A 22,938-nucleotide genomic window follows, 5' to 3' on the forward strand; every position below is an offset into this window, starting at 1 on the left:
TACAACACAGAAAGGGACTACACAAGGGTGTGAATGCTAGGAGGTAGGGGACATCATCGGGATGTCATCTTAGAGGCTGGCTACCACATGGCTTCTTTTCAAAAGTGAGGAAGCCTTTCCTCAAAGCCCCCAGCAGGTATCTCTTCATGCCATGTGCTCATGCCCAAACCAATGGTTCATGAGGCACTTGGGACCTATTCTTTTTGCCTCATCACAATCATGATTCACCCCTGGGGCTGGCTCCATCTCCACTGAAGCACCGGGTGGCATCTAGGAGGAAGATGGCTACCTGAACAAATCGGGATTCTGTTTGGAATGAGGAAGGGGCGATGGGAATGACTGCTGAGAGTCTGTGATGCTCACACACTGGACCATAAACTCTGCAAGGACAGAGGCTGCATCTTTTCCTACTATTGCATCCCCAGTGTGTAGCTCACTGTCTGGTACAGAGTTAATGCAGCAATATCTGTTGAATGAATAAATGAATGAATTCATTTGACCATAGGGCAGGGGGGCCAGAACTGGTACCCCAGGTGGGGTAGATATCCCTCGGCCCTGGGCTCCTTCCGTTCTTCTTAGAACTCAGGAGGCTACATGCTCCCACCTCCACCACCAGCTCCAAGAACAGACAGGATTGGCAGAATTATTCTCACTTTATTTCTGGAGACGTTTGATCAGATGCAATAACACTGATTCCAGGCGAGGGCGAGGGGATGGGTACCCCTGAAGTAACCAGTATCCTGTGGCCCAAGGTGCCCCCCAGCCCCAGACCTGGGTTCCCCCTGTTACAGTTAAATAGAGAGATTTAGATCTCCCCAGGGAGCCTTGAGGGGAAGGTCTGCCTCCTGCACCCACCCTCTCCACACAGAGGAGTCTGAGCACAAGCTATTTACAGTATTCACATCCACTGTACCCCACCAAACCAAGGCAAATGCTACAGGCGGCCCTTCCCCAAGGGAGGAGGCCAGAGAGGCTGTGAGTGTATGTGTGTGTATGGGGGAGAGGGGATGTCCGCGCATGTGAGCACACGAATGCACTGAGGGGCAGGGTCTGGCTCCAGCCAAAGAGACATCAGTCTATAAGGTGCAGATTAAAAACAACAGAGAGGACCCACCCCCAGGGGCCCAGGCCACTTCCATCTTTGTTCTGTCTCTTTCTCCTCCAGACATCCTGGTAGATGATGCAGAGGAGCTCTCGCAGCTGTGCCCAGATCCAAGGCAACCCCTCTTAAAGGACCTCTGGGGAAAAAGGGGAAGGGGAAACAGTCAGGGCATGCCCCCAAGCCCAGATGGTTGGAGGTCTTCACGGTGGAGCAGGAGAGGGCCTCTGGCCGGGCTAGAAGAAGAGACGGCAGGACTGGAGAGTCCAGGGAGGGTTGCTGGGAGGGATGGGTGGGGTCTGGGAAGCAGTGGCCCTACCTGTGACCTGCGGGGGCTGCACCACAGCTTTCTTGAGGAAGGCTTCTGCCTCTGCAAAGGGCAGGAGTGCCTCTGGTGTTCGCCCCAGACTCTTGTCCCCAGAGGGTCCCTTGGGGGAGAAGCCATTCTCCTGGTGTGCCGGTAGAGGCTGCAGGCCATTCACCAGGGACCCTGGCAACTCCTTGCTTGGCAGGCTGTGGATGCAGGGGCCAAGGCTCAGCACCTCGCCTCCCAGTAAGGCCCAGGCTACCCCACAGCTCCAGCTGGAGCCTGCCTCCCTGCTCGGGGTTCCTGGGGTTGGAAGCTGGTACCTCCACTGCGGCTCCTGGAGGGCCGGCTCCTCTTTCTGCACAGCCTCCTTCTGCAGCTCCGACGGCCGAGCCTCCCCCGCTTTCGCAGGGTCTAGCACAGGGAAGCAATGGCCGTCAGGCAGGGGCTGACGAGAGGGGCCAGGCTGGAGGATGAAGGTGGCGAAGGGGACGGAGACTGAGGGGATCAGGGCTTTACCTGGGCTGGAATTGTTGGTGTCGACCTCCTTTCTATCCTGCTTCTGCTTTGAAGAGGAAGAGCAGTCAGGCTCCAGGGATTTAAGGACCCGGCCGACAATGGCACTGACTCCTGTCCCCGAGCCGGCCCCCGGGCGGCCTCCCTACAGCCTCTCCCCACAGCACCCCAGCCTCCTTTCCCGCCCGCGCCCAACTCCCACCACCGTCTGGGGTCCTGACCTTGGTTTCCGCAACTTCCGACTTCCGAGTCCTCTTCATTATCTCCTCCAGACGCTGTGTGGAGGCCCCATCAGTAAGGCTCGCGCCCCACCTCATCCTAAACCTCTCACCAGCCAGCCCCGTCCGGGAGCCTCCAGGCCCCCCCAGTTCATGCCCACCCTTTCTCCGCCAGGATCCAGAACCTGCCCCAGCCGCTCCTGGAGCCCAAGGCCCCGCCCACTGCCCCGCCCCACCAGCCCCGGGCACTAGAGCTCCGCCCACCCGCCATCGGCCCCGCCCACCTGTCTGCGCTCCTGCCGCTCCTGCTTCTCCCGCTGGAAGTGCTTTTCCCGCTCCAGGCGCTGCCGCTCCGCTTCTTCCCGCGACCGAGCTTCGGCCTCCTCTTTCTGCCAAAGACCCCGTGAGCGCTGGGCCCGCGACGCCAGCCTCCCTCCCGGCCAGAGGCGCCCGCGCCCGACCGGCTCCCGCCCGCCCGCCGGGGCACCTGCTTCTGCAGCCGCTCCTGCTCCTCCTGCTCGGCCTGCGCCTTCTCTCGCGCCTCCTGCTCCTCCCGCCGCCGGGCCTCGGCCTCCCGCTCCGCCCGGGCCTCGGCCTCCCGCGCCAGCTGCTCCTCTCGCATTCGCCTGGGTGGCAGAGGAAACTCAGCTCAAGCTCGGTCCCGCGCTTCCCCTCCAGCGGCCATAAGACCCCCTCAGTCCCCGAGGGCGCACTCACTTGTCCCTTTCTGCCTGCAGCCTCCGCTCCTGTTCCTCACGCTCCCGCTGCTCCCGGGCCTGGCGCCGCTTCTCAGCCAGGAGCCGAGTAGCTTCCTCTCGGTCTGTGGTGCCGGCCATTGGTTTGCTAGGGGTCACCGGGGGAGCAGGGGCTGGGGGTGAGGTCAAGAGAGCAATATCTGGAGGGGGATCCAGGACCAGAAGTCAGCACTCGCCCACACAGGCACCTCCACCACCCCAGCATGCCCCCCACTTTCCTGGACCCAGGGTGACCCACCCACGGAGTTCCTGCCATCAGCTCAGGGTGGCCTGTGTTCTGGGCCTGGACCTCCGGAGAGCAGGTCTCTTCCTGTCTTCTGACACCCAGTCCCCAGGCATCACTGGTGGCTCACACCCGACTACCTCCCCCAACAGCCAGAGCTGGCTGCTCGCCCCCTGCCCACCCCGCTCTTCAGGCCCACCTGCGGGGCTCTCCGCTGTGGGCGGCTCCTTCTGGGACACAGCTGGGGTGGGTGAGGGCACAGGCGAGGGCGCTGGTGAGGCTGGGGCTGCCGGCTCCCTCTCATCGCTGGCCTTGCTCCTGCTGTGGTTCTTGTCCTCAGGCCCGGCCACGACGCTCCAGCTCTCCTTTGCTTCGTCCTTCCTGCGGACCCGCCCCTTGGGTGCTGCCGTGGTGCCTCGCGGGGATGGTGGTTTTGGAGGCAGAGCATGGCCTGGCCCTGGGCTGGGGCACGGGGAGGCAGGCCTATGCCAGGATGTGGAGGGAGAGGATGGCCGGGCCTTGGATTTGGGGCTGAGAGAAAAGGGAAGGGTTAGGGCCTGGCGCACGCGCCGGGCACACACACACACACACACACACACACACACACACACACACACACGTGCTCTGGGCATTTCACTTCCTCAGGGAAGTGTACCCTCCCCCCCAAGCCTAGGTCAGCACCCCTCTATATGCTCTCACAAAACCGTATCATTTCCTTTTAGAGCATATATCCCAGTTTGCAATTACATATTCATGAGATTCTTTGATTAATGTAGCCTGTAAGCTTTTTTTTTTTTACACTCTCAAAGATAGTAAAGAGCCGACTGCTCCAATAGGGAACAGTCCTTAAGCTTAGTAAGAGCAAAAACTGGGCCCCGTTTAGCCCAAAGTGTCCTCAGCTCCTGGAATACTACCTGGCAGGTCTGTTCATTCAGTAGGTGTTTACTCAGTGCTTACCAGGTGCCAGGCACCGTTTTAGGGGCTGGGGCACTTCAGTAATCCAAACAGTCAAAAAAACAAAATAAAACAAACCCCACACATGCAAAAAGGAAAAGAGAAAAACTGCCCTCACGGAACTTTCACTGTAGGGGTGGGTGCCCAACAGATGTTTGTGAATAAATGAACGAACGAATGAATGAGTGGCCTGGTGAGGCGCAGTAGTCCCTGCACGCCCACCTGAGCTCAGAGGCGGCGCCGGCTGAGAGGCGGGGGCGCGGGGAGGCGGGCAGCGACTGGCGCTTCTTGAGGCTGCGCTCCCTGGCTAGGGCGCTCTTCTCCTTCTCGTTTTCCCGCTCCTTGTCCTTCTTTTCCTTTTTCTGCACCTGGCAGGGAGGGAGGGACGGGAGCCGGGAGGGGCAGCAGAGGTCAGCGGCGCCGCGCTCCCTGGGCCTGGGCTGCCTGTCCCCACTCGCGCGGCCACTCACCGGCGAGGCCTCGGGCCGGCGGCGGACGGGAGCGGGGCTACCCCCAGCGCTGGGCTTGCGGCGCTCCCCGGCGGGGGCGCAGCGGTGCGCGCTTCGCGGAGCGCTGCACGGTGGCGTCAGGGGACTGGCAGAGGCCGAGCGCGGGCACACGGGCACGGCTGCAGAGGGATGAGTGCGGTCGGGGTGCGGCCCAGGTGTCAGGCTCGCCCCTGCCCGGCCGCGACGGTAGGCTCTCCCAGAGTCGCCGCCCCTACCCTGGTCCCGGCCGTTTCGGGGCAGTGTGACTGCGCTGCGACTGCGAGCCAGGAAGGAGAGGGTGGGCGTCATCAGACGATCCACGATGCTGCTCTCCCATGCGCTCAGCTGCAGGCTGCGATCTAGGGGGAGAATGCCAGGCAAGCGGGTCACCGCAGGAGGCAGGCAGAGGCTGTAAGGCAGAGACCAGGAACCATACCCACGCGGAGCCAAAGGAGTCTCATCCGGGAGGACTCTTCCCCCACAATCACATGCCGGACACACTTGTTCTCCCTGAGATCTGCACCTCCACTGCAGACCCAGGCAACGACACTTCCCAGGGCATCATCGTGCATCACTTGAGGGTCCCCTCCTACCACTCTCCCCAGGTGAAAGGGCTCTGAACTGTGTGTATAGGAAGGAGCCATCCAGGATTAGTGGAAGACCCAGTTGCCCTCTCCCATGTCCCAATGTAGGGCCCTGCCCTTCCTGCTTTCACAGGCTGGATTGGCGGAGGCATGCTCCCATGGATTTGGGACAGTGAGGGTCCTTGTGCTCCTATGACCCAGCTTTTACGAGGCCTGTGCCAGGGAGAGGTTGCTGGGGGCTCTGCCTGCCCTAGGCCACCCTGCACTGTCCTCTCAGCTGCTGGGTTATTTTTAAGCCTCAGTCAGGTGGGGTTGGTGCAGCAGCTGATTTGGTTTGGTTGCTAGGCAACAGAGCAACCAAACAAAAGCTAGAGAAACTTATAAATAACTCCTACCATGGCTCCTTCACATGTGAGTACCAGGGCATGGTGGGAATGCAGGGGCTGTGCCACCCTGGTTGGCCACAACTCTGGAACCAGCCAAGGCCATGGCTGGGGCTGTGAAGGCAGGGAGGGCAGGATTACATGGGCCCTCCAGGGTGGAGCCAGAATAAGCACCCAGGCCAGTCTGGCACATGGCGACAATGCCACCTGCCTAAGGTTGGCCCAGGCCAGCTGGCTGTGGTTGGAGATAGGCTGCCTACCCATTCCCACCCCCAGCCACCACCCCCAATTTGCTCTTGAGGCCCCAGTAAGACTTTCAGCACGCTCAGGTATTGTCCTTTGTCTCTGTTCTTCTCTCCTACACGGCACAACTCTGTCCTCAGGGTCCAGACCCAATGCCGGCTCCCCCGAGGGGCACAGAGCCCCAGAAAGGGTACAGTAGGGATGGGGACCTGGAGTATGTGAGGGCTCCAGGGACTTGGTGTTCTTGCTGAGGAGGAGGCTTGGTGGGAGCTACAGGGGGCTCTGGAGGGGGAAGGGCTGGGCCTTCTCTTACTTCTACTGGGGGAGTTCCAGAGCGTGGCAGAGGACTTTGAGAGCCGCTTGTTGATTATAGAGTCCACGTGTTTGGGCAGGTTTACTGCCGACACGGAGCACCTGCTCCCACCTGGAGGGGAAAAGACACGGCATTAGGGCCGGGCCGGACAGGAGCCAGGGGGGGCACTGAGGCCTTCCATGCAGGATGCTCCAAGGGCAGCGTGGGAGAGGGAGGAGTGGGCAGGCTAGGATTAGGAGGGGGAGGCAGACTTGGCCCTGGGGGAGGGAGGGTTGGGGTAGGTGCCCAGAGACAACCTGGGTTGGGGGAGCCGACGGAGAAGGAACAGAGGGAAGAGATGAGTAAAACTAGAGAAACTCAGCCTTCCTGGCCAGACCAAAGGAAGCCATTCCCTAGGGCTGGGTGCTGCAACCCCTCCCCACAACCACCCAGCGTTGGCACTTGCTGACACTGCCCAGCCAAGACGCTATGGATACAACACACCCACATAATAGGACAAATGCAAAGACGTTCCTAAACCAAAGAACCCACATAGTCACAAGTCACTTGCACAAATCCACATATTCATCCAGACATACAAAGACAAAGACATGCAGACACAGGCATATAGAGTGGCAGATAACTTAAGCATGCACACATGTGTGCAGACATGCACAGATACAGAAACACAAACACTAACAGACCCGGATGCACACAAGGCACAAAGACATCGAAGCAACCTTATCATGATATTTATAACAGCTAACATTTGCTGATGCTTACCATGTGCCAGGCACTGTGCTGGGCACTACACAGTTACCTCATTTGATCTTCCAAACATCTATCTACAACCTCAGAAGCATGTAGTATTGTCATCCCCATTTTACAGATGAAGAAAAGGAGATGTCGAGAAGTTACAAGTTAAGCCCTGGTCAAGTGCCAGAGCTAGAACCCAAGTCTGTCTGACTTAGGGACCCTCACTGAGGTACACAAGCCACAAACACACCAAGGCAAACACATTAGGACACACAATGCACAGATCCATGAGCACATATACCAAAAGAGACACAGCTGGAAATACTGAACCTTGCCATTGCATAAAGACATCCAAACACAGTGGTACATACATGCCAGCAAAGAATCAGACCAAAATCCATGATGGCCCTATGTGAAGAAAACTCAGAGACAAAAATCTACCTTCCAAGACAAGCAGTGACAGTTTTCTTTAAATATCCAGTGTCTGCTGGGCATTAAAGTTCTCTTTTACATATCATCAACTAATAATAATTAACAGAGCAAAGAAGGCTAATCCTAAAATGACAGAGGTTTGAAGTGAAAACCAAATGGAGAGAATGCATCTCTGATTTGATAGTGGAAGTCCTAGGGAAGGGACAATTTGGTTTACAGACCATTCTAGAAGACACAAGTCAAAGCAAGGCACACCTGCTGCCCAGAGCTGTCAGCTCCTTGTTCCCTTCCCCCACTTGCCAGATCCACCCCTGCCCACCCACCCACCAGCCCATCCAGCCCACTCACTGGTCTTATGTCCCGGGGAGCTGTGGTGCAGGGCTCCTGCCCAGGACCAGCGCTGCTGCCGGATTTCAGCCCATGTCTTCTTCACTGACCGTTGGATGGCTGCTTCATAGCGCTCCTGGGGGGAGGTGGGGACAGGAGAGAGGTCTGGGCTCAGAACATTCATCATACCTGGGATAGAGCCCCTTCTCCCTCCTATGACAATGCCTCCTCCCCTTCCCCCCCCCCGAAGCTTTTCCTGACTCATTGCAGGTAACCAAGGTTACTGAATCCTTGCTATGATTAAGGACCACGTGCAACAGATCCCTTTTGACTTGTTCTTGGGAAGCTTTTCACTATTCTTGAGTCATTTCCTGGGTGTATGAGTTGCTTTTCTGAGGATGGGCTTGGACTGGACACCCCTTGCCTGAGACTCCCGGGCAAGGCCATGTCCCCCTGGCACTAAGGGTTCTGACCTTGGAGCTGTGTTTTCCATTCAGCCTGAAGGCCCCAGGTAGGGCCAAGCCACCATCTCCTTCATTTCCTCATCGGTGCTCAAGCCAGGGCTTTACCCATGTGACAGAGCTAGGCACACTCACACAGAAACATATGTGCATACATGCAAACACAGAGAGACTCGGGGCGCCTATACAGTTACAAGTACTGACAGCACAGTCACAGGGGCCTATGTATGAAAGCAAATGTGTCTGCAGCACACAGATGCCCAAACGTAACACACGACACGAGTGTAGATGTGAACGCAGATAGGACCACATGGACACGATAACACAGAGGCATGAACGCAGGTGTGCATATACGCTTCACTAGCATACAGACATCTGAGTACACAGATCCACGCAGACCTATCCCACACCTTGTTTTTCTCAAGCTTCTGTCGCTGCCGCTCCTCCAGGGCTGCGCGGCGTTGCTCGGCTTTAAGCCGCTGCTCCTCCAGCCGCCGCCTTCGCTCCTGGAGCTGCTTCTCCCGCAGTGCCTTGGCCTTCTCCTCTTTCTCCAGCCACACCGCCTTCTTGGCAGCTATGGGAAAAGGAGCCTCGTGTGTGAAGGGTTCTGCATCGCCTGCAAATGGCCATCCCTGTTTTCCCCAGCCCTGCATGGGTCTTTCTCCTGCCTGCTTAGGTGGAGCCTCCACTCTCAGACACCCCCTTTAAATTGAGGGGCTTCCTGAAGACAGGCCTCAGGAGACTATTCTTCCCCACTAGCCTCATGGTCTCTCAGGACTGAAAGAGAAATGACTGCTTTAGTGCAAAATCCCCATCTGAGTTGGGGGGCTGCTGACTAGATGTCCACATACTACGATTAAGAGCATGGGGTCTGGGGTGAGGTGAGGCTTCTGGGTCTGAATCCCGACTACTCCACTGGCTGTGTAGCTTAGGCAAATGATAAATGATTAAATGATTTCTTTCTTTCTTTCTTTTTTTTTTTTTGAGACAGAGTCTTGCTCTGTTATCCAGGCTAGAGTACCATGGCATCAGCCTAGCTCACAGCAGCCTCAAACTCCTGGGCTCAAGTGATCCTCCTGCCTCAGCCTCCTGAGTAGCTGCGACTACAGGCACTCACCACCACACCTGGCTAATTTTTTCTATTTTTAGTAGAGACGGGGTCTCACTCTTGCTCACGCACGCTGGTCTCGAACTCCTGAGCTCAAGTGATCCACCCACTTCGGCCTCCCAGAGTGCTAGGATTACAGGTGTGAGCCACCGCGCCCGGCCTAGGCAAATGATTTCATCCCTCTGAGCCTCTGTTTCCTCCTCAAAATGGGTTGAGAGGATTAAACGAGATAATGCACGCACTGCTCTTAGCACACATAATTAAGTGTTCCAGAACTGTTAGTATTATTAATAGGATGTTGATGGTGGTGATGATGATGGTGAAGATGATGCTGCTTCCCATTCACTCACCCAGGTACTTGGCCCGCTCTTCTCGCCGCTCCTTTGCCAGCTTGTGTCTCTCTCCTGCCTTCTTCACATCTTAGCAGAGGGAACAAGAACAGACAGGTCAAAAGGCTGTCTCCCAACTGGAGTCAGTCTCTCGGCCCTCCCTCCAGGCCTTACCCCCATCCTTTCCCCACCTCCTCTAGGACAAAGGAGATTTCCCTCAGGGGGTATCATCTAGCGCTGGGACCCTGAGCCAAGGGGTTTGGGCCCAGGACTGGGGACATCACACATACCTTGCTTGGTAGGAGGGCTGTCAGAGGTTGGCACTGTTGTTGGGGATGGCTGGCTGCTCCTTCGAGGAGGCCTGGCATCCCGTGGGCCTGTGGCTGGTGGGGTGGGTCCCCTGCTCTTTGCTTCTGAGGAGGAGGACGCTTCCTGTGGAGGGGCTGGCCTGGGCATGACCTGCCCTGGGGGACTCTCTGGTTCCAGTGGGATCTGCTTAGGGCTAGTGGCATTCTTCAGAGCAGGAGGAGTGTCCGGGGGAGTGTCAGGGACCAGGGCTGACATCGGTGGAGGTGGCGGGGAAGGGTCACCTTCTGGAGAAGGTCTTGGCTCTGGGGGGGTCCTGGCTACCACAGCTGAAAGACCAACACGAGAGGAGAAAGGGTCAGTCTGTACATCTGTGCCATCAGTTCAACACATGGCTGTCTCCCTTGTCCAACTGACTTATTCATTCATTCACGTGTGTTTATTGAGTTCTTTCTATGTGCCAGGCCCTGTTCCAGATACTAATGATATAATGGTGAGAAAATAGCCATGATCCCTGCCTCTGTGGAGCTCACCCTCTGGTAGGGCAGACAGACAAATAGCTAGGCAATTACAGTAGAGAATAAATACCATGTCTGGGGGCAGCACAACAGAGATGGTTAACCTACACTTGGGGGGTTCCTGAAGAAGTAACAACCAAGCTGAGAGCCAAACGGTGAGCTGGAGTTGGCAAAGCAAAGAGAAGAGCATATGCAAAGGGGCAGAAAGGAGCAGGATATACTGGAAAAGCTGAGAATGAGTTTATAGCACTTACTGGTGCACCAAATGGTAATGATCTGTTTCCATGTCTGCCTCCCTCACCTTTCTGCTTTACCTCTGGGGCACAGTGTCCAACCCAAGGCCTGGTTCACAGAGGGGGCTAGTGCTGGGCACGGGGACTGACCAAGAGGCAGGACATAAACATGGGCTCAAGTGGGATGCTCTGCTGCTAAGATCCCAAAGGGGTGGGCAACCAGCTATGTCCACTGTGTAATTTTTTTTGCCCAGTCACACCCAGATTTCTTCTTTTAGGACATGCATATTCCAAGAACCCTGTAAAAGACACCAAAGTGCTAAGTAAGGAAGCCACATGATTTGGCATATGCTCATATGTGCCCATGTACATTGTGGGGCAGTTGAAAGACAGGCTTAGGAGTCAGTCGCATGAGGGCCCGATTCTGATTTCACCACTCCAGGACAGGACAAGGCTTCCTTCCCCAGCAGGTAACCTTGGACAAGCCATTCAACCACCCTCAGCCTCAGTTTTAATGTCTGTAAAATGGGGATAATGGGCCCAAGCCAGTAGGGATGTCAGTAAAGTGCTTGGCACAATTCCCATGCCAGCAAACAGCACTTCGCTCCCTTTCCCTGTTGGTCTTATGAAGCCTCCAGGTCTCCCAGAGAGAAGCCTCTGCACACTGAGCCCTGGCATCATCTGCTGCTACCCTCCAGGCATTGAGGGGGATCAGTGGGAACACAGCCACCAACCAGGCTCAGGGAGCAGGGCCTGGGTCTGTGAGAGGTACTTCCAAGGAAGCATTTTCCACTCTTAAATGGTGCCTCCACCAAACTAGGTCCTCTGTTCTGGGAACTCTGGGCCTCTCAGGATGTGAAAACTCCCCATCCCTCTGAGTGACGTGTGTACACGGAGGGGGCACCCCCCAAGGGGTTGCCTTTGGAACTCTGGGCACCTTCTTCAAGGAGTCTAGTGGTTGGCCTGGGCTCTGCAGCCAGACTATTTGAATATGAATTCTGGCTTCCACACTACCTGTGTGTCCTTGGGCCAGTTACAGACCCTCTCTGTACACAGCTCCTCTTCTATAAAATGCAGATATTACCTCTCTCACAGTATTGTGATGAGCATTAGTTATAATAATAACCATTGACACTTATATATTTAGTAAGAGCTTCCTATGTGCAAAGCATTTTTACACATATCAGTTTTAATCTTCACAGACAATACTTATGAAGAAGGTGCTATAAATATCTCTTTTATACAGATGAGGACAGTAAAGCAAAAAGAGGTTAAATGAAGTAATTTGAAGTCATTCAGCTGGTAAGTAAAGGAGCCTGGGCTTGAACGCAGTGGCTGTCACCAGAGCCCATGCCCTTTCCCATTCCACCCCTGCCTCTGTTGAAGGCAGTGTGAGGGAACAGGTGTTACACAATGACACTATCAGAGGTTCACACTGGTACCCCTCATTCCTTCCCTGTCAGCTTCCTGGGCTCCAGGCAAAAGCCCCAGCCCTGTCTCCCCAGTGACTCCTCCCACTCTGCCAGCCCCTAGGCTCCATGACTGGCCATCCAGCTCTCCCCGTACCAGCACAGGATGGCTCCCTGGTCACTGCCACTCTATTTCCCAGCCAGCTGCAAACTCCTTTCCTAACTCCAGTGGTCAAGAAATGTGGCAACCATTTAGTGCGTGCTTACTTCCCCACTAACTGAGCAATGAACCCTGCCTCCTCACAATTCTGAGAAGCAGAGATTCTCATCCCCATTATATAAATGACGCAATCAAGGCTCACCCAGCTAAGTGATTTGCCCAGGGTCAAAAAACTAGTATGTGGCAGAGTCAGGATTTGAACCCAAGATTGTCTGAGGCCAAAGCCTGGGTGTGTAAGTACTAAGCTTAAAGGCTGAGGGTGAGGTCTGCTTATTGCCATTCTCCAAGCATCTGTGCGTGCTGTAGCTGTTGCAAGGAAAACCGGTAGGCGGGTATTTGTCTACGCCTAGGCAAATCACACCCACCAGGCAAGACTGAATCCCCAACTAGGTCCCAACCAGCCATGTGAAGGGAGGTTGGGAGTGGGTAGAGTGAGGCCTGAAAGAAACCTGCACCTGGGCACCAGATGCAGTGGAGCAGGAAGGTCATAGGCTTCAGAGTCAGGCCTGAGTGAGGATCTCAGCTCTGGGTGGGACCTCTGGGTGCAAACTCTGAACCTGTCTAAGCCACAGATCCCTTACTGAGTCATTGGTTCAGATGGTAAGTAACAAGCACCTGCCCCAAAGAATTTGCTCACTTCTCCCCATCACTGCCAGAAGGGCCCAGTTTGGCCAGGCCTTCGCCCCCACTGTTCTGCAACATCACTCTGCTCAAGGATACCAATGACCTCCACGCTGCTAAAGCCAGTGGCCAGTGTTTCAGGCCCCAGCTACTAGACCTATTAGCTACATTTGCCACAGCTGATCCCTGGGTGCTCTTTGAAACACTCCCTTCACTTGGCTTTGGAGACAACGCATTCTCTTGGCTTTCCCTCCACCTTGTTTGCTGGCTGTGACTTCTCAGTCTTCTCTGCTGACCCCACCTAACCTCTCCATGCTGGGGTGCCCCAGGGCTCAGTCGAGGACCTCATCTCTTTTCTGTCTACACTCACTCCCTCAGTGACCTCATCCAGACTCACAGCTTTAAATGCCATCACTCTGCTGACGACAATCAAATTTGTGTCTCCAACCCAGACCTCTCCCTTGAGGTCCAGTTTCGCTCCATGCCACTCCCTACTTGACACCCATGGGTGTCTCACAGGTGCCCCCAATTTAACCTATTCCAAACAGAGCTCCTGATCTTCCCCCAAAAGCCTACTCCTCCCCCGATGTCCCCATCTCAGTTAATGGCAACCCCATCTTCCAGTTTTTCAGAACTTGGAGTCATTTCAGACTCTTTTCTTACCTCATCCCCTTCACCAGTAAATCCTTTTGGTTTTACCTTCAAAACATATCCCAAATGCAATCATTTCTCACTATCTCCACTCCCGTTACCTTGGTCAGAGCTTTACTCTCAGCCCCAGTAAAAGACTCCCTGTTCCCATTCTTTGTCCCCTTTTGGTCCTTTCTCAACACGGCAGCCAGAGTGATTTCGTTTACAAATAAGTCAGATCATGTCACCCCTCAGATAAAATGCTCCAAGGACTCCCCATCGCACAGGGAGGAAAAACCAAAGTCATCAGTCACCACGGCCTGCAAGGTTCCCCAGATCCCGACCTCTTGGACCTCATCTCCTCCTCTTCTCCCCTGCTCGGTCTTCCAGCCACTACGTCTTCAGGGTGCCGGGCAGGCTCCTGCCTCAGGGCTCTGCACTGGCTGTCCCTCAGCCGGGAATTCTCTGACCCCAGATTCTACATGCCTCATCCTCTCACCCGCTTCAGGTCTTTACTTCTCAAGGAAGCCTTCCCTTACCCCCTATTTAAAACTACAGACAGTTGAAGTCTTCCTCCCTTTTCCAATTGTTATTTTTTCTTTTCCAACTCTTATTTTTCTCCATAAGCATTAACACATTTTAACACTATCTTCCACTGCTAGAATATAATCTCCATGAGGGCAGGAATTTTTGTCTGTTTTGTTAGCTGGTCCATCTCTGGGGCCTGGCACATACGTGCTCCATAACTATTCATTGCATGAGGAAATGAATGAACTCCACCGATAATATCTGATGGCAGATATTATCATCATCATCACTTCTCTTACCTGGATGACTACAAAGTCCTCCCATTGCTCCACCCCATCCTTTCCCACTCTGTGCTCCACTGAGCAGCCAGAGTAAATGCAAATCTGATCATGGTACTCTTTCGCCATCTGAAACCTCTCAGTGGTTTCCCATTGCTCTGAAGATAAAAACAAAATTCTCGAACCCAACCTACTAGCCCAGTATAATCTAAAGTCCCTTCCCCCACACCTCCTGCATCTCCTCTCCTACCCAGCTCCCCACTTGTTCTCCGAACTCCAGCCACACTGACCTTCTTTTAATTCTGATAACCATCCATATTCCCTCCTGCCACAGGGCCTTTGCATATACTCTTTCCTCTCTTTTCTTAGTTAAATCTTATTTACCTTCAGATCTTAGTTCATCAGGGAAGCCTTCCCTGGCTTGCCAGTCACGATAAACTCTTTCATTATATACAATCATGGCTTCACATGCCTTTGTTTGGAGCACTGTCACTGTTACAATTTTACACTTTCTTGTGTGCTTCTTTAGCTATTTATTGTCAGCCCCCTCCTAGACTTCGAGGAAGCCCTACCAGGGATGGGCCATGCCTGCTTTTCTCACCACTGCATCACCAGCAGCTACTACAGTGCCAAGAATATGGATACAGTCACAAAACACTCTTGAGTAAGAATAAAGTGTTAAACTATGAGGCCACCCTAGCCTAAAGCAGGTACCTACGGAAGGAGATTTTTATTCTAATAAAGAGTAGATCAAGGCCGGGCGCGGTGGCTCACGCCTGTAATCCTAGCACTTGGGAGGCCAAGGCGGGAGGATCCTTTCAGCTCAGGAGTTTGAGACCAGCCTGAGCAAGAGCGAGACCCCATCTCTACTAAAAATAGAAAGAAATTATACGGACAACTAAAAATATATAGAAAAAATTAGCCGGGCATGGTGGTGCATGCCTGTAGTCCCAGCTACTCAGGAGGCTGAGGCAGAAGGATTGCTTGAGCCCAGGAGTTTGAGGTTGCTGTGAGCTAGGAGGATGCCATGGCACTCACTCTAGCCTGGGCAACAGAGCGAGATTCTGTCTCAAAAAAAAAAAAAAAGGAGTAGATCAAGTGAGCAATGATGGTGCTACTGTACTCCAGCCTGGGCAACAGAGCAAGACGCCCTCTCCAAAAAAAAGAATAGATTCATGTGGCAATTGATTGCAAAGGGACAAACACTTGAAGGGAAGCAAAACAACTCCTCAGGAGTTTGGGCAGCTTCCTAGACTAAGCCACTCAGGTAGAAGTTAATAAAAATAATAATGAGTGTTTACTCCAGCAGCTCAACAAGAAAAACTTCTTTAAGAAGCAAATGGGATGTTTGGAACTCCTCTTACAACCTGGCAGACTATTGACCCTGAATATTTTCTTCAGAATTATGCCAACCCTGATGAAATGTCATTGGGACAGTGTTATCTGGAACAAATCATACTAAGCCAGATTAATTCCTTGGTTAATTATCTATACAGTATGGTTAATCTACTTCTGATTACTCCCATTTTCAATCACCCAATGTGAACCTTTGGCTACTTAATTTTATCTTATTTTTTGGTCTACGCCAGATTGTGAGGTCTTAGCCACTGCCAGTTTTATTTTGCTTCCCTGATATCTACCAGAAGTATTTGTTAAGAACTGGATAAGAGACAGACAGTTTGTATTTATTTCTTGGCACAAGGAGCCTTAGCAGGCCAAAGGTGCAGGAGCTGGTTGCATTGTGGGGTCAAAAAGTTCTGTCTTCCTAAGAGCCCTAGGAGGGACTGCACCTGGGGTCTGCGGGAAGGTCAGGGCCAACTCTCTCAGAGGTGCCATCGCATGTCTCAGGGTGCTAACTCCCCATCTCCACCCTCTGGGAGCTGGCAGACCTTTCTTTTCGTTCCTCCCTCCTCCCACTCCAACAACTCCTGCTGGGCCAAATATTCCTCTCACAGAACTGATAACTCAGTCTAGCTTTTCTGTTTGCCGGCCACCCCTGCCCCCATCAGTGTGAGAGCTCATAGATAGAAGAGACTGGGTCTTAGTCCTTACTGCAGCTCCAGAGCCTTAGACAGGACCTACCTGGCACAGAGTAGGAGTTCTGCTGAATGAATATCTGAGTGGGTGGATGGGTGGATGTGGGTCCTATAGAAAGCGACCTAGCTAGCACACAGTCAGACCCCGAGCTACTCCAAAGCCTAGTCTTTCTAAACCCCAAATGCTGTGACCATGTCAGAGGCCTGTGTGTCCCCTGCCAGCTCCTAAGCCCAAGAAAGGGAAACAAACTAATTTACTGAAGCCCTACCATATACCATTATCTCATTTAATTCTTACGACCACCCTAAAGGAAAGTACTGTGGATGGCCCCCAGTTCACAGCTCAGAAAACTGTTACTCAGACAGGTTAAGTGGATTGTTCATGTCAGTGTCAGAGGTACGATTTGAGCCCAGGGTTGTCTGATGACAAAACCCTTATGTCATGCTATTTTCAGGAGGCGGTCCCATCACCCCTCCCTGAGGTTCCTGCCTATTCCCTGAAGAAGGAAGTGACTCGGTGGTTCCCCCAGGGAGGTTCACCCCACAAAACTGAAGGGTGCAGGTGGGGCGAGCAGGTACTGAGCTCAGAGTGCAGGAATGCAGGGAAGGCAGGCTCCTGCCCAGGCTGGCCACCAGGAGGCAGGAAGTGAGGCACCTGGGCAAGAGGAGGGGGAGAGTGGCCCACCTCCAGGGGCAGAGCAAGGGAGTGCCCAGGTGAGAGCTGGGCGATGGTGCACAGACAGCACCCTGGGTGGGGAGCGTGGGGGAGGCAGAGAGGAGACAGGACAGAGATCAGCACCGCCAGCAAAAGCCCTCCTGGCTCCCATTGCAGCTTCTTAGGTGGCAACACTAGACCAGACAAATGAAGACAGGGAGGCAGGCAGAGGGCAAAGACATACGGCGAGACAGACATATACACACAACAGAGAGCGTTCGAGAGCAAGCAGACAATGCAGACTGAGCCCACACTACGGCAGGAGACAAGACATTCTTTTTTGTCTCTCTCTCACACACACGCAGGATATAGACGTTATTGGGATTCAGAACTCTACACATATCCTGAGACAGTCACACACACACATACACACACACACACACACACACGCACACACGCACAACACACAGAGCCAGGCACCCCCTGCAGCACAGACAAAGCCTCAGAGACACATACAAGAGCACAAAGACACAATGTCCCCAGTAGATTTATACAGTCTCATCCAGGTCACTTCTGCCCTGCCCCTTCTGGGCACCTCTTTACCTGGGCCCAGGGAAAGTCCGATTAACTACGGCGACAGCTAATGCTTTTGTCAGGCACAGCTAAACACTTTAAACTCATTAGTTCATTTAATCTTCACCACAATCCTATGAGGTAGATATTATTACCCCATTTTAGAAACGAAGAAGCAGATTCAGAGAGATTACACTTGCTTAAGCCACACAGCCGGCGAGTAGCAAAGCAGGTTTGGACCCAAATCAGTGTGGCAGTCTTCACCGTGTCTGCTACCCACTGGGAGCAGCCTCCTGGGTTTCCTCTCCGTCTGGAGAGCTCTGGGCTGGGAGAATGGGGGATTCGAAGAAAGGACAAACCCTGGGGGACGCCTAACCTTGGGGCTGGGACAGAAGGAACCCTTAGGGGGCAGCATTAGTCCTGGCCTGGACAGAGCTAAGCCGGCTAGGGGAGGAAGGGGGCAGCCTGCCCCAGCAGCTGGGCAGAGGGTGCTGGGGCCAGGCCACCGGCTTCTGAGGGTGATAAAGCCGGGAACCCAACTGAGACTGCAGATCTGAAGCAGCTCTCTGGCCGGGCTGGCGGCCATTGTTCCCGGCCTCCAATCAGGAGCACCCACTTCCTGTTATTTTAGGCGGCAGGAAATGACCCCATCCCACAGCCAGGGCCCCACCAGGTCCCTCCCTCAGCCCCAGCAGGGCTGCCCAGGCTGTTGCCCAGATGCTGAGAACAAGCCGAGGCTTGGAGATGGCCCATGGCTAGACTATTACCACCACCTGGGTCTAGGGCCTCCTTCTGGTCCAACTTGCTTAGACTCCAACCTGGCAGGATTCACAGGGGACCCAGGGCTCTGCTGGCTCTACCTCTGCCTCCCAGAGAAAAGATCATGGGGTCCTCAAGACCAAGAGGCCCACAGAGACCAGTCATGGAAGGCAAGCAGGCCAGACCCTGTTACTGGCTGGCTTGGGCCATGATAATTCGGTACAGAGGTTTGGTGTGCAGACTTTTGAGTCAGACAGACCTGGGTTCAAATCCTGTCTCTGCCAGTTCCTAGCTGTGTGACTTCAGGCAAGTGACTTCATCTCTGTGAGGCTCATCTGTGAAATGGGGATAATACCAGTCCCTACTCATGGGATTGTCGTGAGGAACACATGAGACAATGCGCATGATGTGCTGAGCTTTGTGCCTGGCACAGAGAAGGACCTTAATAAGTAAGAGTGGGAAATAATAAATGGGAGATAACTCGATTCCCCAGTCTATACCTGGCCCACATCTTCCCCTCCTACAACTGGTAGAAGCGCTAATGGTGGTGGCAATACCATGTTCCCTACCCCCTACCATGCTCTCTGCTCCCCTCAGGGCAGAGCTGCAGCTGAGAGGTGATGGAGCAAACACTGAAGGCTGTGCCTGGGGTGCCAGGCAGAGCTACCACCAGCCAACAAAGCTGCATTATCTAGGCCTGGCTGGTTGGCTCCCTCCCTAGTCCCAAGGCCCAGCAGGGACCCAAGGATATGGTTCCCAGCGGCTTGCCACCCACCTTCCAGCCTTGGGCAGACCTGAGACCTACCCCGAGGGCACGGTGCCACTCTAGTCTGGGCCCTGCTTTCAGCCCCTACCTCCTTCCCTCAGCGCTGACCCACCATCCTGGGAAGAGGGGGCTGAGCTGGCCCAGTGCCCCTTCCTCCTCATTTGCATATGCGTGACTGCACATTAGGGGCTCATTAGAGGCCTCATTATTGGGCCCACCAGCCCAAGGAGGGACTGGGAAGCTATCAGTGGGAGGTGCCAGCCAGGCTGCCTGCTGTATGCATAGTCCATTGAGCCAGTCTCACCAACTTCTACTCATCCTTTCAGATCGACCTCAAACGCCTCCTCCTCTGTGAAGCCTTCCACAAGCAGAGCCCAGGCCCACTGGATCACCATCATACCTGGTTTCCCTGCAGTGAACAGACCTTCCTCCTGCACTGGGCTAGGAGCTCACCATGGGTAGGTAGGGACTCTGTCTGATTCACTTCTCTGTCATCCACACAGCACAGGGGTGCTGGACAGCCACTTGCACCCATTTTTTGGGTCTTGTCTCCTACTCCCACTGCCCCACTTCAGGTACAGGGGCCCTTCTGTTCCCCAGAGGTACCTTGGCTCATGTCTGTCTAGAACCCCCTTCCCCTGTCCTCTGTGTTACATTTACCTCCTGAAATTCTAATCAATCCCATCTCCTCCCCAGGCCTCTGAAGGAACTAAAAATAATAACAAAAAACAGCTGGGCGTTTATTGAGCACTAACTGTGTGGCAGGGCCTAGGCTAAGTGTTTTATGTGTTCATCTAATTTAATGATCCCAATGTTTCTATGAGAAAATTTCTAACATTATTCTCATTGTGTAGATGGGAAAACATAAGCCTTAGATTAAGTGACTTACCTTAGGTAAGTTAAGAAGCAGAGACTTAAACTGTTTGATTCCACAGTCTACATTTTCAAACTGACTCCCAATTCCTGCTCCCGTCCTTCCCCATACTTCCTACCTCCCTACTGGCACCAGTTGCAACAGGGTAACCACAACAATGGTAATAACACTTTATTGCAGGTGTCTGGGTGTCTGTGTGCCAGGTTCCTTTAGTTACATCATCACACACCCTCACATTAACCCCACAGGGTTGATAACACTCCCCCATTTTCCAGGGACAGAAACCATGGCTCCAGGAGGTAAGTCACTCGGTCCAGGCCAGTAGCCACTAAATGGCTGTGATTTCCATCTAGGTCTTCTGACCCAAAAGTGGGCACCACACTTGTCCCCTACTCCATGCTGCCTCGTGTTACTGTGCAGTGTGCAAGTGTGCAAAGGGAACTCAGAGGGGGCAGAGATCAGATCATGTCACTTGCACTTGGGGTCTGGGAGCCATGCCTCAAACTCTCACAGGGCACATGCTGTGGGCACAAAGCCCTTGCTAAACAAGGGACTCCTGTCACCTTCAACTCCTTTCTATGTAGGGACTGGCCACCATCCTGATCCAGGTTCTTACATAACTCCATCCAGACCCCTGTGCATAGAGGAGTCTCCCCCATCCAGGGCCCTGTGGACAGTCCCCCACCCCACCCAGGCCCCCAATACAGCCAAGCATCCTGCCCATGCCCTCATATTCAGTCCAGGCATCCTATCCAAGTGCCCTAATATATACTAGCCACCACCTCCATTCAGGCCCCTGTGTACACACCAGTGCTAGGGACCCTCAGGTGCAGAGGGCCAGTAAGCAGATGGATGGACCCAGGCTGGGCTTCCCGGGGTGTCCCCTCTCAGTCTCAGCCTAGCCAAGACAGACCCAGGAACCCTTGTTCCCAACACAGCCTACAACCCTCCCTCAAAACCCACCAGTCTGGTGGTAGCCTCCCCTCAGTGAACTCCAGCTCCTACACCCACACATTCCCAGGGAAGCACCCATGCTGGCATGGGGAGGAGCCCACCCACAGCCAAGCAGCCCCACCTTATCCTGAGCTCTCTGCACCCACAGATACTGTTTCACCCTGGGCCCACACCCCAGGGGACAGGGAGGTGACAGGATTAGGCTCAGGGACTCCATGGGGGTGTAGGGATGGGGCCACCTCTCCCCTGAATCAGTGGGAACAGAACTTGGGTTCTAAGTAATCATACTCTTCTCTCCCCTTCTAGGAAGAAAGAGAAATTGCCTCCCTCCAACACCAGGTCCAACCAGAAACCTGTCCCCACCCCCTCATCAGCTGCTCCCACATCCCAGTGGGATTTGCAGGAGTCCTGGGCACTGGTGGTTAGTGGAGTGAGGGGAGGGGAGCTTTGGTGGTGGTCTGGGGTGTGGGGAGGGACAGAGAGAGAGAGAGACACACACACGGGGGGGAGGTCAAAGCCTCAGGCTGGGGAATGATGTGGCAGGTCCCGGAGGGAGCGCCGGCCTTGAGCTTTTACCTCATTTTCCAGTGAGATTCAGGCCCAGAGAGGCCGGGAAGGAAGGCGAGCAGGATAGGCAGATTTACTTCTGTCCCCCTCCTCCCCAAGTCGGGCTGGGTGGGCTCCGGAGTGGGCCTGGCTGCAGGGGAGGCGGCCCACTCCCCAGCTCCCGCCCTCGCCCCAAACAATGCCGCCTCCCCCTCCCCCTCGCCTTTATCCGGCGGGTTACTTGGCAGCCGCCGCTAGAGACCTCCCTCTCCCCCCCCCCCCCGCCGGCCCGCGGCGGCAGCAGGCCCTTTGCGCGGCAGCTGGACGGATGGGGTGGGGGCGAGGTCTGGGCCGGGGCCCGGGGGCGGGGGCACCAGGGCCTGGGCTTCGCTATGCCGGGCTCCAGGCCGGAGATTCTGGACCCCAACACACATTCGGGCTGGGGTCACACGTGCCTACGGGGGGTGGGGAAGGGCACAGAAGCTCCAGCTCAGTAGAAGAGGATCTTCAGGGCCTGGGGTGGATCGGGAAGGGAGGTGGAGGTGGGGAAGCCGAGATGGCACTAAGCTGAGGCTGAAGGGTCACCGCACCAACTCCCAAGCGGGGTCCCCGCGGATCCCGACGCCCAGTGAGTCCGGCGCAGGGAGTGGGGGAGGGGGCAGCTGTCAGAAGATGCGTCTGTAGCCCGGAGCCGCCGCCGCCGCCGCAGCCTTTATTTTTAAACTTCCAAGTGGTCAGAGGGCGCGGCGGGGGAGGGGTCCCCGCCCTGAGGCCGGCCTCATCCTCGGCCTCCCCGCGGCCCCACGACCTCCTCCCATCTCGCCTCCGCGTGGCTCCCGGCATACCTGGGGGTGCGCCCGGACCCAGCTCCGCATGCGGGCCGTTTTCCATGGCTGCGGCGTCACTAGGGGTCTTGGGGGGTCTCAGCGGCGACGGCGGCGGCGGCCGGCGGCCAGGACAGTGGTCCCGCGGCGCATCACGCCCGGCCCGGCCCGGCGGGCAGCGACTCGGAGGCGGGGGCGCTCCGGGCAAGGTCGAGGCTGGTGGCCTGCGAGGCTCGGAGTCGCCGGCTGTCCAGTGTCTGTCGGCTCCGGCCGCGGTCCTGCTCCCTACCCGGCGCCGGCCCAGTCCCAGCCGCGGCCCAACCCTATTGTACCGCCCGGGCTGGGCCTGGCCTCGCCACTGGCGCGTACCAAGTACGAGGCGGGGGGGGCCGCCCACGCAGCGCCCCGGGACCGAGCCGCCGCGCGCCGCGCCGCCCGCCCCGCCCCGGCCCCGGAGCGTGGCGTCCGGAGCCTCCCGGTATGTCTTCTGCGGCCACAGCGGGGCGGGCGCCACGGTTCCGGGGGGAAGCCGGCCGAGCTGCCTCCCCCTGCGGCCGCCGTTGGTACGCGCCGCAGCGCGAGAGGACTATGTAGGGAGCGCTCGGGTGACTCACCCGCCGCTGGGACTGGGGGAGTGGGGAACGGGGCTGGGAGTCCCCAGTCCCACCCTGGGGCTTGGGGGCTCTGGCTCTGGGGCTGAGAAGGCAGCTTCAAGTCTAAATTCTCGCCCTAA

The 22,938-nt window shown here is 55.4% G+C and overlaps 1 protein-coding gene across 6 annotated transcripts; it reads right to left on the reverse strand.

Moving 5' to 3' along the window:
• Positions 1–634: 634 nt before the first annotated feature.
• On the reverse strand, positions 635–22,642 carry MAP7D1 (MAP7 domain containing 1). Of its 6 annotated transcripts, XM_045548266.1 has the most exons (18): positions 22,227–22,642; positions 9,766–10,110; positions 9,497–9,565; positions 8,449–8,612; positions 7,599–7,713; positions 6,084–6,194; positions 4,797–4,919; positions 4,543–4,700; positions 4,295–4,440; positions 3,318–3,649; positions 2,858–3,035; positions 2,628–2,766; positions 2,425–2,529; positions 2,144–2,197; positions 1,926–1,968; positions 1,730–1,820; positions 1,419–1,612; positions 635–1,238 (listed from the first exon to the last, which is right to left on the reverse strand). In XM_045548266.1, exons 1-18 carry the CDS (start codon positions 22,270–22,272, stop codon positions 1,228–1,230), a joined length of 2,424 nt encoding a protein of 807 aa, XP_045404222.1. In that variant the 5' UTR covers positions 22,273–22,642; the 3' UTR covers positions 635–1,227. The 6 variants fall into 6 exon arrangements, with proteins under 6 accessions (XP_045404222.1, XP_045404221.1, XP_045404220.1 ...); XM_045548265.1 differs by having other exon boundaries at positions 2,858–3,008; positions 4,543–4,919; XM_045548264.1 differs by having other exon boundaries at positions 1,926–1,971; positions 2,858–3,008; positions 4,543–4,919.
• Between the last annotated feature and the right edge of the window lie 296 nt (positions 22,643–22,938).

Source organism: Lemur catta, chromosome 3 (assembly GCF_020740605.2).
Source record: "Lemur catta isolate mLemCat1 chromosome 3, mLemCat1.pri, whole genome shotgun sequence".
Classification (NCBI taxonomy): domain Eukaryota; kingdom Metazoa; phylum Chordata; class Mammalia; order Primates; family Lemuridae; genus Lemur; species Lemur catta.